Genomic DNA, 16,610 nt, shown 5'->3' with positions numbered 1-16,610 from the left:
AAAGTTTAATTCTTCTTTTCTGAAACTCATGAATATTGATTTTAAAAATGTGCTTTTATTTAAAATTAAATCCTTAAATAATAAATGATATACATCTAGGATCCCATCTCATTTGACCTGACTTACATCCCTGCACCCCACTGACTATCCCTCTTTTGTCCTGTCTGTTTCAACTTGTCTTGTGTGTCATGTCCTGTATGGGTTTTGCCCTGTTAAAAATAAATTTAAAAAAAGAAGTCAGATAATACAAACAAACTGGTTAAACTCCAGTAATACTGTATTAGAGACTTAAAAACTTGGAAGTCCTCTAATTTTCTTCTTTGAAATTCAGATAAATTGAGTAAATTCTTGTACTTGTCTCTGCAAATATAATAAATGTGGTATCCAACCTGGCTCCAGTAACACTGAGGATTCTTGGCCTCATTCTTGACCAGGTAATTGTTTCTAATCTTAGTACTGCTGGTATATATACTGCATGACTGTACTGTCAGTCACAGGAAAACATACAAGATACAGTGCTCTAAGCTCTCCTACTCACAGTGACATTGAAAACATCAGATATCACTTGACCTGTCTGAACTGCCTGTCTCCATGGTGATGACCCCACCTACTGAGATTTGATGTAAAGACTGCTGATTTTACAACAAGGTATAATACTGTATTGAACCAATCAGACAGGAAATGTCTATTTTAGCATTTAATGTGCCTCAACTTTGCTGATGAGGTGATTTAATACCTTTTTAATTAATGTATCAAATTAAATAACTAATCTGTCTTTATTTCTTTATACATTATATTTGCAAGATGTTTCACTGGTGGATTTTAATTGCTAATCCAGTAAATTAACAATTAAACTCATCCTGTTTAGATGAGTGACTGATTGTTTCAGCTGTGCTGGTGTCTGATACTCTGAGAGTAAAGAAAAATATAAAAACCACATGACAGTTTATATGAAGTCAGTAAGTACAAACAGATTCCCTGTTTTATGATAAGGTTAATACATTTTGTCTATGAAGGTTCTCAGTTAATACATTTTATTTGAAAAGATAAACTGCATTTCTTACTGAAGCTCATCAGATAAAGACTTTACAAAGCACTTGTTAAAGGCAAAAGATTAAATTTCACAACCACAACCATATACATCATTTCCCCCGTTTATGGACAATAGCGCTTGGACATCATGGACACTCAGATAAAACTCATGGACATTTCCTCTTCGGTGTGGACCAGTGTTTTTGATATTGTGGTGTGTGATTTATGGGATGTTTTATTATTTGATTGAACCACTGCAGCAGGAGTGATTGTTTAAGAGAGGGAAGAGAGGTGTGTGACGGAAGTGATGGACAAAGTAAGCGACTCATGTTGTAACTAACGTCAGAGATTTTGGCAGAAAATTAAAGCGAATGGTAGCTCAGAATTGAACAAATTTCTTTAAGCTTCAGTTTTACCAAATACACTTATCAATTGTCTTATAACTAACAACATTTGTGTAAATCATCTCCAACACCCTGGAGAACAACGGGGAGAGTTTAGAGGATCTCCAAGATTACACCGATCAGTGCTTCCAGGATCTCGTAATGAAGAAGGCCCAGTGTGCATCTTCCCCGGCCAAATCTGAGACGCTGTCGTCGAAAAGATGTCGCCCGGCAGATTCCCCCAGCACAACATCACCAGCCGGCAAAGATAGCGAGCAATTAAGAGGACAACCAAAGCTGTACAAAACACCCACAAACTTATCTCACTACAACGTAGCACTGAAAATATGACTCACAGCTCGAGCTCGACACAGCTGCTGTAACATAAGACTGACATCCAGCTAACCACAGCTAAAAAGATATTAGAGAAAACTTACAGTTTCCTCAGGTTTCACGAGTTGAGTTGTTTCACGCTGAAAAGTTGTTGTTTTGGCTCTCACTGAAGACACCGACACTGAAGACATAGCTGTTCTTTTGTGCTGGTTTTAAGCGAAACATTCTTTGTATGTGAGGAAAATGCTGTTCATCCTCTTCAGCTCTAGCGTAGACAATTGGCTCTGCCATGTTTTCATGTTTCTTCTTTTCGTGTGTCCGCTACTTTGAAACGCTTGGGCCGCTCTTCCCGCCACAGTTTCAAACTGGTCATGTGACTGCATGGCCACATCTGATTGGTAAAAAAGTTACCGGAAACTCCACTAGCGACATGTTATTTAATGTGTTAGACTAATTTTTTTTTTTTTAAACTAACGAGTCGAATTTTGCAAATGTACACAGCAAATTCAAAAGTTTTAAATGTTTTGGTGTTAATAGTCTTCTTGCAAAAGTAGAGTTAATTTTACTCTAAGTAGAGTCACATTCTTTTAATGTAACTCTGAGGTGTAAAATGATAGTAGTTAAAATCGAGTGTTAAAAATGAGTGTTTCTATGTCAAATCTGGAGGTGTTACAATGGAAACATTAACTCTTGACCTCTTGACTCTGAACTCCTACAGGAGTTATGACACCAATAGAGTAAATTCACAGACTCCGCCCCCAGCACCGTAGGCTACAATCGAAGCTGAAGTGAAGCCGTTTCAGAACATTTCTACATATTTGAGTTGCTTGCCATGCATGGTAAGTCATTTTTTTCAAAGATTGTTTCAGTTATTATTATTAGCTTTTACTTCTGTGGCTCTTTGGAGTTGAGACAAAGCTGTGTGGAAGGCATTAGCCATGTTGCTCGGTGATAGCATAATATTCTGTTTTAGCTAGCTGAAAGGTATTGTTTGCGGGCAAATACCACAGCCTTGAAAAAAAGCTTGCATGTGAATTTTCAGTCAAACTTTTGGTCAAATACACCTAAAACAATGTGTAGAATATGAAACGTTGGTATAATGGTGCTACTGGAAGCCTGAAACCGATCGCCCATAAAAAAAAAAAAACGAGCAAACAGCAGTAGCTGACGTCCTGACTGGATTCTACGTTAGCATAGATCCCTCCAGAGTTTTGTGCACACGGTTTAGGTAAAAATTAAAAAGGTTGAGGTTTTACATTTAGTTCAGTATTACCTGTTGCCTGTGTCCTTGTCTTTTGGGAAAATACTTTACACAAGTAATGGCTCAAAGAGGATTCCTTTTTTTTTTTACTGTGCTCCAATTGTTTACTGGATTATTTGTGCCATTAATTAGTGTCAGCTAATTTTTATTCAATCTCCACACAGGATATGCTTGTGAAGATGGAATATGGGGGAGAGCAGAAGTGCGTTGAAGTTCCACAAAGGGATGAATGAAGGACATGCATATTGTATTGAAGAAATAAGTGATGAGAATGCTGTTATTTGCATTTACCATGTCAGACCTTTTGATAAACAAAATTCTAATGAAAGTGAGAACATGTATACTGTTACATCTTTCAGAAAATGTTTTGAAATTGTGGTGCACAGTTCAGAATAAATGTTTTTCAAAAACCATTGCATCTTTTTAGTAAATGTTTATTTCCAAAAGAAATTTCTAGAAGGTCAGAACAGTAAAATTCCTGCTTTTTAGAATCAATTAGAAGATAACTCTTACGTAGTTAAACTAAAATACTCTTTGAGAGTTAATATATAAACTCTTAACACCAAGTGTTAAATTATCAACTCCAGACAGATTTGGTGTTTAACACTAAATCAGAGTTAACGTACCAACTCTCCAAAAAGAGTTAAATTAACACTCTCTGGTGTGGACCCATATAGACACTTTAATAGTGTTGAAATCAAATCCGACAGTGTTAATTTGGACATGCTGGATTTGCTGTGTAGCGGAGTAAAAGTACCGTTTCTTCTTCACAAATGTACTCAAGAAAAAGTAAAAAGTATCGTGCAAAAAAGGTACTTTAAAAGTACATTTTTTTCAAAAACATACTCAAGTAAATGTAACTGAGTAAAAGTAACTTGTTACTACCCACCTCTGGTGTGATATCAGAGCAGAATTAACACCATTAATGAAACCGTCAATGGTTTAATTGGAATCTTTCCGGGTTTTTTTTTTCTTCTAGTTTTTTTTTTCTCTTTCCCCCCTCTTTTTTTATGCTGCTCACCCTTGTCCTTGGTTTCTTTCTTTCTTTTTTCTTTCTTTCACTGCTTCGATCACCTTCTTCCACACTCATCCACAAACAACATCCTTCATTTCAACACATACGCACAGCATGATCACGCACAGTCATGCGCTCAACGGCAGCACATTTACATCAGTCAGACAGCGCACACAGACCTACAGGATACACACGCTTAAGCCAAGCGTACCCATATTAGTAAATATGCACACACATAGTCAGACTCAGGGAGCATCTCGCCACACATTTCTTTTCTGTCCTTCTCTCTATTTACGAACAAGTGATGTATTCTCTCCACCTGTCTAAGCGACACACACAGCATACATCCCTAGTTATACACACACATCTTTGGGCGCACTAAGATTCGTTACATGTGTTAGAGTTTGTATTTTTGATTGTCATTTATGCTTAGAAATATTTAACCATAGATGCTTAGAGGTGTATAATCAATTGTGTAGTGATAAGTTGTGTGATCTTTAACAGGCTACAGAGGCTTGGTGTGTATTCCACACTAGAATGCACACCTACATCCTGGGAGCATGGGAAAGTTCGTACCTTGTTTAATTGTTTTATGATAGGATTAACGTAGTTACGTCTGTTCTAGTCTAAGTGCTTTTTGTGTATAAATGAACTGCTGGACTTCCTCACTGTATTATCTAGGATGAGGGGGGGTCTACCCTCTTCCTGACCAAGGATGTTTGCTTGTGTGCTTTTATGACCCTTTGATCAGCAGTACCACACACACACACACACACACACGCACCCACCACACACGCACACACAGGCAAGGTACTCTTTGTTTGTATGTAGACGTCATATGTTAATGAACCTATGCATATTCATGTAACCTCAATAAAAGGGCAGTGGTACGGGAGAACGGAGAGAGCAACTGGGGTTAAGCGAAGGAACGGCGCTCTGTCCGGTCTCTCCCGTGCACGAGTAACATGAAGAACTTTGCCTACTCGTGTCTTGCTTTGCAGTGTAATTATATTGTCTTAACGTTCCAGCGAATAGGTTCAAGCTACAAACCTATCATTAATTGGTCCTTCGATGCCGGCTCCCTGGGATCGCATTCACCGAGGGGAGGAGGGACACGCTGAAAGACTGACGTCAGCCAGGAAGTTCCTGTGGATTCGCTGTCTGTCTTTTCTCCTCGATGAATGGCGATCGGCGGGATTCGAGGCTGATATTACACGCTAAGCAACGCCAAGTAAGTTTAAAGAGGCCGACTCTATAACCGTGTCGTTGTGCAGTCTCCGCCATTTTGTGAGGCGTTGAGAAGTTCGCTGCTTTGTGGAGCGATAACTGGGTTAGTGTCCCGAAAAAGAGGTTTTGGTTAAATCGCCCAAGGGCCCAAGCGTCCGGTGAGTGTCCGGTTTTGAAATCGCCCTGGGTGTGTGTCCCGAGCGTCCTTTCATTGGGTTTTGTCGCGCGACTGGGTGAGCGTCCCACAACTGGGTCAGGGTCCCGAGCGGTCCGGTGTGAGTCCGGAGTAGGCCTATTTTGTGTTGTTGTCATTGTCGTCGTCGTCGTCGTCATTGTTGTTGTTGTGTGTGAGTGTGTGCGGAGCAGAACACGTGGTCTGTGACACCGACTGTTGTTGTTATCATGGTTTCCTAAGCAACCGGGGGTGTGTGGAGAAGGGCCAGCCCACATCAGCAGCACTTGAGATGTGCTCTGGTGGATGGCTTTCCCCCCACCCCTTGCTGACACAAAATGTTAACTCTTTAGCTTGCCCTGATCAACAACAGCCTGTGTGCCAGACCATAGACGTAATTGAGGTGGATAGTGTTAAAAGTAACCTACATTAAGCTTGTGGTTGCTCAAATTCAGTACAATGACATGTGAGGTGAAGTGATATAGGTAAATATTTAAACTAATGAAGTGCATAGAGGCACTTGACCTGTGTGAACGACTGTCGTCTTATTATGAGCCATTGATGAGATATACAGCACACCTGTGAAAACAACTAATATACTGAACCCTGCATGAAACATCTAAAAGTATGTGATGGAGAAGCTGTATTGAATATGAAAGTGTAAGACTTTGCCGCTGTGGGCAGAGCATGCGTTGCAGTTTTTTTCTGAGCTGATGAGCAGGCTACACATTATCAGATCGAGAGCTGTCTGAGGACTACTCAAAGAGAGGGAAACAGAGCTAGGATAACTGTGATAACTGGAGTGTGCAGCGTTTCCATGAGCAGTTTTCCTGCATCTTGACTCGTGTGTGTGTGTGTGTGTGTGTAGCATCAGCATCATGTTTTTGTTTATTTGTTTTGTTGGATTGAAAATAATTAAATAAATGTGTGATCATGCCTATGGATCACCATGGCACATATCTCCAGCCATATGATTTATTTATGCAGATGACAAAGTGAGTGTGAATGTGTCTGACATCACAGTGTTTTTGTGCACTGTGCAAAAGTAATTGCCTCTGATTGTGAGTGAGAGCGGTGATTCTGCAGGTCGCCAGCTATTGTGGAAAAAAAAAAGAGTGAAAAAGAGACAAAAATTACATTGTAGACGAAGAAAAATAATCATAGGAAAAAGGTTTCGTGTTGATCAGCCGAAAAACAACTACAATGTCATTTTATGCTTTTGAGAAAGGATTGTTCACACAAACACACACAGAGAGAGAGAGATGTGTGTTGATTAAGCAGTGATGATAATAATGAACATGTCTTAGTTTGTCACTTTCAGGTGAAAAGCAGACCTGAATCAATTTTCCACATGCAGCGGTCGGACGAAAAGTTATAGTTTAACAATTGGAAACGTGCAGGCCAAGTTTCTGGCTGACTTATTTACAGTGCCATGTGTTTCTCAAACTCACAAGCAAGCGCTCACTCCTCCCTGAAGACAAGGAATGCAGCTCCAAAGCAATAACATGGCAGATAAAGAGACAGCAGCAAGCAGCAGCAATGTGGACGAAAAGCACCAGAGAAGAAGAAAGCAAATACATCTTCCTATCTGATTGGATGAATTCCACGGAGGGGCGAGCAAGATGGCGGCGTGAAGAGCAGTTTTTGTTCGAGCTCTTAGCACGAGACACTTATTTGACGTCTTTCTGGCTTTTGGGACTTTTTTGGAGATCAGCGCGCTAAGCTTGCTGGATCTGAGGCCAGGCTCTGCGGCGGCAGCATGTTAAAATGTTCAGAAAAGACTGAAGAAGACGGCTTCCAAGCCGAAGAAGGTCGGCCCCAGCGTGGGCGAGTTGATCGTGAAAGCCGTGGCCGCTTCCAAGGAGCGCAGTGGCGTGTCCACAGCCGCTCTCAAGCAGGCTCTGGCTGCCGGAGACTACGATGTGGACAAGAACAAGGCCCGTGTCAAGACCGCCATCAAGAGCCTGGTGGCGAGGGGCACTCTGGTGCAGACCAAGGGCACCGGGGCCTCCGGATCCTTCAAGATGAACAAGGCTACTGAGACCAAAGCCAAGACGCCCGCCGCGGCCAAAGCCAAGAAACCGGCAGCAGCTGCTAAGAAACTGCCTCAGCGAGAGTGGTGAGAACACAAATTTTGTTATTAAATGTGGGAAATCAAAATTTGGGTCAGCAAACATGGGAAAAGAAAACTGACTGCTTAAGTGGGAAAATTGAGAAGGAGTCTGAAACACTGCGAAAATAGAAACATATACAAAATCACACAGAACATGCATTAACCCTACTAACACTCCAAACACAAGAGAGCTCATGAAGATTAGACAACATCTTAAGCGTGAGTCTGTTTATCATCTTGTCCAAGTCACCTCGTGTGATGCAAAGACCAGTGGACTCATAGCACATTAGTTAAGAAATGATCAAATAACAACAGAAGTGTGTAGGAAAGGCAGCTTTAAGAACATGCTCTGCTGGATATGCAGCTCCACAGACATTGATTAAACCTGCCTAATAACACAAACACCCATGTAATGAAAATTAACTTGTTATCTTTCATCAGTGTTAAAATAGTGTCAATTTAACAGACACTTGTTATCAAATACTGAATTTATCCAATGCAAAAAATTGACTCTCTAGGTTGCAGGACAACAGTTTAACTTTTGTGGGAAAAAAAGATTCTGGTTTGACCAACCAGTGATCAGACAATAAATTTAGTGTTAAAATGGTAAATTGGGAGAAGCTTCCTGCTTGATTGATGCAGCAAGTGATTTACTGTATGAGGGGAATTGTCTTTTGTGATACTATTTTGAACATGCATTTCTGTTGTCCTGTCAACTTAGTGGGTTAATAGCTGATATGCAAATTAGTTGATCAGTTTTAGATTAATGAAAGGTGATTGAATTCTAGCACGAGTGAATGAGATGTGTTGGAGTTTGTTGTGTGTTGAGTGGAGACTCTAAAACACTGAGTTTCCTGTTTGATGTGCGAGTGAATCCTGTATTTAGATACACAACTCTGAATACGTCAGAACAAACGTGCATGACAGCATGTCATACAAACCTATCAACATGGAATGTAAATGGAGCTGGCTCCAGAGAAAAGAGGTTAAAATATTTAACCAACTCAAAAAACTGCCGGCAGATGTTGTCCTTTTACAAGAGACCCACAGACCTCTTAGAGGTTTAAAAGAGCTTAAAACACCTGAGTTCCCTAATGTGTTCTCAGCTTGTTATAATTCTAGACAAAGGGGAGTAGCAATTTTAATACATACATATATTGATTTCACAGTACTCGATACAGTTATAGATCCAGAGGGCAGATTCTTAATCATTAAACTATCTATACTTGATAAAAATCTATGTATTGTAAGTGTATATGGTCCAAATGTTGATGATCCCTCATTCTTTCACGGTTTTTTCAGTGCACTCTCTGAACACTTAGATGGTACACTTGTTCTTGGAGGCGACCTCAACCTTGGACTAAATATACAGAATGCTTTCTAAAACAGATGAATCAATATCACTTCCTACTGCAAAATGGGAAGCGGATTTATCAGTTAACTTAGACCAAAACTTCTGGTCTCAGATTTGCTTAAAAACCTTTCATTTAATTAGAAATCCCAGTCTGCAATTAATTCAATACAAAATACTACATAGAGTGCACTATACAGGTCATCGGATGTTCAAGATAGGCTTTACGTCTACCAACAACTGCTCACACTGTCAAACCAAAGCGCACTGTGCGCACAATAATATTCAATATTTAGTATTTACTGTTATATTCACATAGATAATCGCGATGATGTTGTTTATTATATTGGTCTCTTTTTTTGCTTGTTTTCTCTTTTTTCTTTCTCAACAGGTGATCCAGGTGGTTGATATATGCATTTTTTGTCTGTTTTGTTGGTTTTTGTTTTTTGCCCTTTATCATCGTTCCTCTTCACCGCTGTTTTTCTTTCCCTCTTTCTTTCTCCCTTTTCTTTTCCCCAGTCATGTCTGTCCCGTGTGTAGCAAGTGAAAATAAAATAAAATAAACAATAAAAGCAAAGGTGAATCAATAGACCAATACGGCAAGGCCGGGATGGTCCATTTGGTAAAGTAAATGCATTGGGCATCTTTTTTGGCCTTTAGACAATAATTCTGATGGCAAAAGAACCAAACAGGACAGGCGAAAAAAAAGAAAAGAAAAGAAAAGAAAAGAGTGATTGTTTACATCTTTCCTTTTCTTCCCTTGTTTTTCCTTGATTTTGTTTAAATACATGGTACCTGCAAAAGCATTTTGTGTTGTGTGTATTTATTTATTACTGAGCATCAGCTCCAGCAGCAGTTCTTAAATCTTCAGATTAATAATAGCCCAATATTCTGCTTAATACGTAATGTGTATCAATTCATTAGCGATTCATCAGTGTTACAGGTCACTGACAGATGTGACTGAACACAAGTCACATCTGACTGAGGCCAAATGTCCTCTGATATAACTGCAGTCAAATCAGATCTGATATTTGTAAGAGCGCCAGCTGTTGGTCAGAAAGTGACATTACAGGTAACAGTCAATATACAGGACATTTAAGGTAGAAAATGCACAAACACACAGATCAAACTGATTGATCAGCCATCAGAGGAGTCAGATCAATGGAGCTGCTTCTGTTCCTGATGTCCCCTGTTTGATCCTGGACCTGAACTCTCCCTGCAGAGGAGACACAACACAGTCACACACACAGTAAGACACACACACACACACACACACACACACACACACACACACACACACACACACACACACACACACACACACAAACCTTTGACTCTGAGCAGCACTCTTTTGTATCTCTTGATCTCCCCGTAGACTCTACAGCTGTACCTCCCACTGTCTCTCTCTGTGGGCTGTTTCAGGGTCAGACTGAGGTCTCCAGGCTTCAGCAGAGATCTTCTCTTCATCTTTGTTCGGTCTCTGTAAAGCTGGTGCTGTTCTCCAGGCTGATCAGAGCCGTTCTTATACACGTGGACCTTCCTGTCATCATTGTTCCACCACACCACCTTAGCATCTGCAGGCAGCTCTTTTGTGGTTTTGAAAGGTAGCTCTACAGACTCCGCCCCCTCCTCCACCTCCACCTGACAGACTGAGAGGACAACAAATTTCATAAACAGTCTAAAGCACAAAATAAGATTTGTGTTCATGAAGATCTCATCATCTCTTCTTCTTCTGCAGCTCACACCCAGCAGCAGCACTGACCTCTGACTTTCAGCTCCACTTGTTTCATCAGGATTTTTCCCCCCTCTCTGTTGCAGACGGTGCAGGTGTAGATGTCTGCGTCCCAGTCTGTGGGGTATTTCAGGGTCAGACTGAGGTCTCTAGTTTTCAGCAGGTCTTTATTCATCTGTGTTCTGTCTCTGTAATGGTTGTCCTGATCTTCAAGCTGGCCAGATCCGTTCTCATACACGTGGACCTTCCTGTTGAATCTGGTCATCCACTTCACTTTAGCATCTTTAGGCAGGTTTATAGTAGTTTTGCAGGGCAGCAGGACAGATGCCTCCCCTGAATCCACCTCCACCTGGGGGACTGAGAGGAGTCAAAACACAACATGAGCTGTGCAGCAAAAGCAGCTCTGAACATGTTTTGTCTGAATGGAGAAAATGGCATCTTTTCAATGAAATCAAGTTTGACTGGTTCCAGTCTGAAACATGTTCAACTGAACAGAAACGGTGTCTTATTTGGTTTCTGTCTAATCAGCAGCAGAGCTCTGTCTTAAAGAACTCTGCTGTTTTATTTCAGAGTCAAAGACTTTTTTGCCATCTTGTTACCTGAGAGCTGTCCTATCAAGCAAGTTTGATTTATTCAGACTAAAAAAATATTGAAATAAAATAAAAATGTTTCAAAATAAAAAGCAAAACTGAATTTTAAATGTCAGCAAAATCTAAATGAACATGATTCTCTGCATGCCAGATACATTATGTCATAAAGACGTCTGCTCTCTGACATGAACGAGTTCGTCTTTCAGAAACAGCTCAGCTGAGAGAAATAGAGACTAATCAGTACAATTCATTAATAAAGACATCTGTTTCAGCAAATTCATTATTCATTTTCAGGTGATCTGTTGTATTAGTGATTCCATTAATGTAAGAACATCTGCTTCACCTCTTGTTGGAGACAGAGTCAAAGCAAAGAAAGGCAATTTGATGGCAGCACTGTCATGGGCCTGTCCTGGGACATGAGTATCAGGCCCACTCCAATATAATCTTAGTCATTATTATACTGCTGCATGGGCTGGGCTGTAGTTACATCGTAAGGTTTTAAAAACCGAGCTTTAAAATGAACAGTGGTAATAAAAACCGAGAGAGGCCGACTGTGATCACCGACTTTGTAAGAGGCTTGTTCAAATTACATGAAAAAAGACAACTGTCATGGGTCTGTAGTTCTGTCCACGGTTTTAGGGAACATATTTGGTTTTAAAGTAAGTTACAGGGCTTTTCCTGCCTTTCTGAGGGACTTGCATATGCAATATGATGATATGCATATCAGCATAATTATGGATTATTATGATATTAAAAAAGACACACTGTATGTTAAAGAAAACACATCAAGAAACAGATTATATTAGTGTTTGTTTTATGTGTATAGATTTTTAAAAATTATTATTCATGATATAACACGGTCTATAAATGCTTCGTAAGAATAGTTCTAGAACATTGTCTATCATTACTTTGTTATGGATTAGGTGCAAGATTTGTGAAGTGTGGATAATTAAATAATAGATTAATGCAATAGCAAACTGTGCCTTGTTGTCAGATGGACATCGAGTGGAGAGTGATAGATGAGATGAGGAGATGAAAGAGTAAGAGAGGCAAACTGAGTCACAGGGAGAGCCGAGTTTATTTTGTTTCCTTATGGTTCCAAGCACGTTCACCAATCTTTGCATTTAATGTCTACAGTCTCGGATCAGCACAGCCCTGCCCTCCAGCACTATCACAGCAGGAGCAGCAGAAACCCCACAAGAGCAACATTGTACCCATCAGGTAAACATGGAATATGTTTGCTTTGCCTTGTCCCCACCTGATGACAGTGATATAGTATGATGTGATTCCATATTAGATTGTTGATGAATGCGGGTTGTTGTTATTCGGCCTTTTCTCTGTGCCCCTTTTGAACTTTGAGCACCCGCCCATCTAAAAATCTCTGCACAGCCTTGTCCCTGTTTATGTGTATAGGTGTTTGGACATGAGTGTGTGTATCCGGAAGAAAGAATTACAAGAATCATCAGGCTGAGGAGAGTTCCTGCTCTGAAGCCAGCTGATTGCCTTCATCAGTTGCCTCTCTACTTAAGCGAGTGGCTGAGCTTCAGTCGGTGCTGGATCATTGAGTTCACAATGGGTTTGTTAGTGAGAACTTTGTGTGTGTGTTGCTTGGCAGTTTAATTCATGTGTTTTCTCACTAGGTATTGAGAACTGAGAGAAGCCACTGTACAGATTTGGAGTTGGGGTTTTCACAATTCACGCCACAGACGTGAGCACTGTGTGGGATTCGGGGAGAAACAAGGTAAAAACTATGTTTTGTGCTTTCTTTGTGCCTTTCTGTCCTGCTTTTTAGGACTCTATTTTCTGTCTCCTCAGTTTTCATGTCTAGAGTTCAGTTGGTGTGTTTCCTGTTTTACTTTGGTCTTTGTCTCATGTCAGTGTGTCTAGTCTAGTGTGTCAAAACCTTTGACCTGTATAAGCAGCACTGACCTCTGACATGGAGGTGCACATTTTTCCTTGTCAGTATGTTTCCTTTCCTGCTGTAGATGGTACAGGTGTAGGTGAAGTTGTCGTCATCCGTGGGATATGTCAGGGTCAGACTGAGGTCTCCAGGTTTCAGCAGAGATGTGCTCTTCATCTCTGTTCGGTTTCTGTAAAACCGGTGCTGTTTTTCAGGCTGCTCAGAGCCGTTCTGATACACATGGACCTTCCTGTTGTTTCTGTCCCTCCACTCCACTTTAGTGTGTTTTAGGAATTTAAATATAGTTTTGCAGGGCAGCTTGACAGACGCCACCCCTGAATCCACCTCCACTTGGTAATCTGAGAGGACAACAAAGCACAACACGATGACATCAGCAGCAGCTGTGATGGTCACATGACCTCCCTGCGCCCTCCTTGCCTTCTAGTCTCAATCAGATTGTGTCTCAGTTTGTTCCTGACTCGTTCTTTGATCTCACGATCTCATGTGTCTGGTCTGAACACAGTCAAGAGGCCACCAGAGGCCACCTGTTAACCACTGGTATTATGGGTAGTGTAGTAGGAAAGACTCTTACCTGACATGTAATAGTGACGTAAATAATATAAAAGACCTCCAAAAATCACAAAGACAAACAGGAGAACCAGAAGATCTTTGACCCAGGATGGAAATGGTTCTGTGGGGAAACATAAAACAAAATGACTTCTAATCTCTGACCTGTGTCTACAGTATTGACCTTTGACCTTTATCTCCAGCACTGACTTTTGACCTGCAGCATGACTTTTTTTCTCAGGATGTCTTTGTCCCTGTAGATGGTGCAGATGTATCGTCCCGTGTCTTTCACTTTGGGGTGTTTCAGGGTCAGACTGAAGTCTCCAGTTCTCAGCAGGTCTTCACTCATCATCGTTCGGTCTCTGTAAACTTCGTCCTGAGTCATAAGGTCATCATTTCTGTTAGAATACTCATGGACTGTGATGAGTCCGAGGTCAGAGCGAGTCCACTCCACTGTGGTGTCCTCAGGCAGGTCAGGTGTTGTGTTGCAGGGCAGGATGACAGACTCTGACCCTTCCCTCACCTTCACCTCCACCTGCTGGTCTGAGAAGACAAGAAACCAAAGTGTCAACTGTAAAAGTGGCAGCAAAAGGCCTCTAAAAGTTTTGTGTTGGGCCATGCATAAAATTTTAATGTGTTTAATGTATGTACAGATGTGTGTGTGCTGAACCTCCCGGAGGTAAACATAAACACATCTGCACATGCACAGAACGAATTTCTTCTGCTTTGCTTCTCTTGTTTTGCTGTTTTCACTGAGGTCAAGTCTACAAACGTTCCTGCTGGGCTCATCAAGACCTTCAGAAACCGTTTAAGAAATACTTTGCTTTCATTTAACCTCTGACCTTTCTCTGTAGTACTGAATACGACATGTAATCACAGCAGGTGTTAGAATTTGATGCTGACCTTTGACCAGCAGCTGAATGTCTCTGAGTTTTCGTTCTTTCCCTCCAGCACTGATGGAGCAGGTGTAGTTGCCGCTGTCAGTCTTTGTGGGTTTCCTCAGAGTGAGGCTGAAGTCTTTAATGATCAAAGCGTAACGATTCATTGATGTGCGTCTGCTGTAACGCTGGTTTTGTCCTGTAAGATCGTCTCCTTCTTCTCGTCGTTGGTGTACAGATTTGGGATCAAGGTCACTGCGAGTCCACATCACTGTTGGATTGTCCTCAGGTATAGAACCTGAGTACAGACATGATAGTAGGACAGACCTTTCCCCCTCATTCACCTCCACCACCACCACAGCCAGAGCATGCTGGGAAACTGGAAGGACAGAAACACAAACACAAATCAAATGAATGTTGTGGGTTTGACCCAGAGTTAAAAGATGCAATACAACCAACATTATCGTCATCCATCCTATTCCACTTATCCTAGTCAGGGTCACGGGGGGGAGGGGTTACACCCTGGACAGATCACCAGCTTGTCCCAGGGCTAACCATTCACATGTTCACACCAATGAATTACAAATTAACCTAATACCATGAACTGCATTTCTTTGGACATTGGAGGAAGCCAGAGTACCTATAGGGAACCGACGTAAACATGAGGAGAACATGCAAACTCCACACAAAAAGACCCCAGAGAAGCAGTGGAGTTGGACTCAGGACCTTTGTGCTCAGAGGCAACAGTGCTAACCACCAGAACACCATGTAGCCCAAGAACGCATAACAGCTTCAGTTATACACAGCATTCTTTTCCCAATTCAAAAAAACTATTGATACAATGTCAGTAACACAGAAACTGGAGAATTATAACAAATCTCACAGGCCATAATTTCCATCTTGTGTGACAAGACAGATGACCAGTCACACTCCTTCAGGACAGTCACAGTTTTTCACTCCAACAGTCCACAAATGCTCCAAAACATGTTACAAAGGCAACATGACATATTTACTTATTAATTCACAAGGAGGAATCTTGTTGCTATTAGGAATCTATATTCCATACAGAAATATTTTTATCTTCTATCTTTTAGTGTAGAGCATATCTAAAAACCATAGAGGCTCTCACTGTTTGGAGGTGATGGAGCTTCACTGTTTTCCAGAGAACTTTGCACATTCAACCAACAAAAGGACTTGACATGGATTATGAAGTAGTATAATGGGAACGACTATCGGACCATGTGTTTTCCAGCTGCCTGTGACAAACAGCCAGATGAACTAATCCAGTGTTTGACAGAAACTGTCATGCTTTCCCGTGTCTCCCTGGCGTTCACCTCTGAGATCGCACTGTTGTTGTTGTTTCTCTCTTCTTTCTCTCTCCCTCACTCTTCTCTGCAGGGGTTGAACTTGTTGTGGGTTCCACCCTCAGGCCTGTGCCCTGAAAATAATTACTCACCTGCTGCTCATTATCTTGTCACTCGAGCCTCTGCTCAAGGTGACAGCTCAGTGTTTCTGACTGCTGGATCGTTGAACGACACTAGTCAGTGTAGCCCCGGCTATTTCCTGTAAATTCTCGTCTCTAGTCTTTTCCTGACTTGTAGTCATGTTTTCTTTTATATAGATCTTCCTGGACCTGTCCGTGTTTTCATCCCTGGAGTGTGATCATAAGCGTGTGTGGTTTTTCCCTCCCTTGTCCCTGAATTACCTGGAGCTCCTTTTCACTTGTACCTTGTATATAGCTCCTGATGATATTGTTTGTTTTTAGTTTCAGCACAGTCCTGCTCTTGCGTCCGCTCGTTCGTTGTGACAGACTGATTCAGTCAAGTCATGAACTTTGACGCAACTCACTGGGCTCTCATGTCTCAAGACCTGCTGCACTTCAACACATTCATTTTAGAGCGAGATAAGAGAAAAGCTGATGATGAGAGCAAAGAGAGGAAGGTGTACTTACCGTGCAGGAGGATCACAAAAACCACAAACATCTTCATGTTCCTGTCAAACTCAGAGACTCTTTAAAAGCCCTTCAGGACATCAGCTCACAGCAGCTTCACTTTCC

The 16,610-nt window shown here is 41.3% G+C and overlaps 1 protein-coding gene and 1 pseudogene across 1 annotated transcript; one reads left to right on the top strand and one right to left on the bottom strand.

The window, feature by feature from the left end:
- Positions 1-1,577: 1,577 nt before the first annotated feature.
- LOC146578382 (histone H1.5 pseudogene) lies at positions 1,578-7,546 on the top strand (annotated as a pseudogene).
- A 2,465-nt stretch (positions 7,547-10,011) lies between these two features.
- Positions 10,012-16,610, bottom strand: LOC146578381 (uncharacterized). The gene is made up of 8 exons (XM_085259001.1): positions 16,506-16,610; positions 14,580-14,933; positions 13,887-14,219; positions 13,702-13,800; positions 13,139-13,468; positions 10,650-10,976; positions 10,216-10,536; positions 10,012-10,103 (listed from the first exon to the last, which is right to left on the bottom strand). The coding sequence occupies exons 1-8, from the start codon at positions 16,540-16,542 to the stop codon at positions 10,012-10,014; spliced, it is 1,893 nt and encodes a 630-aa protein (XP_085115127.1). The 5' UTR covers positions 16,543-16,610.

The sequence above is a fragment of the Mchenga conophoros genome, linkage group LG3 (genome assembly GCF_057382185.1).
Source record: "Mchenga conophoros isolate Kocher_MC1m ecotype Shallow Benthic linkage group LG3, M_conophoros_male_GT1.1, whole genome shotgun sequence".
In the NCBI taxonomy this organism is placed as follows: Eukaryota; Metazoa; Chordata; class Actinopteri; order Cichliformes; family Cichlidae; genus Mchenga; species Mchenga conophoros.
This window is presented reverse-complemented; position numbering and strand designations above follow the sequence as displayed.

Excerpts from the sequence above, each read along its gene's own strand:
- LOC146578381 (XM_085259001.1), bottom strand. The coding sequence starts at position 16,542 with ATGAAGATGTTTGTGGTTTTTGTGATCCTCCTGCACG. Across the intron at positions 14,220-14,579 it reads CATTCAGCTGCTGGTCAAAG|ACCAGCAGGTGGAGGTGAAG; the intron begins GTCAGCATCAAA and ends TTGTCTTCTCAG. Across the intron at positions 13,801-13,886 it reads AGTCATGCTGCAGGTCAAAA|AACCATTTCCATCCTGGGTC; the intron begins GTCAGTGCTGGA and ends GTTTCCCCACAG.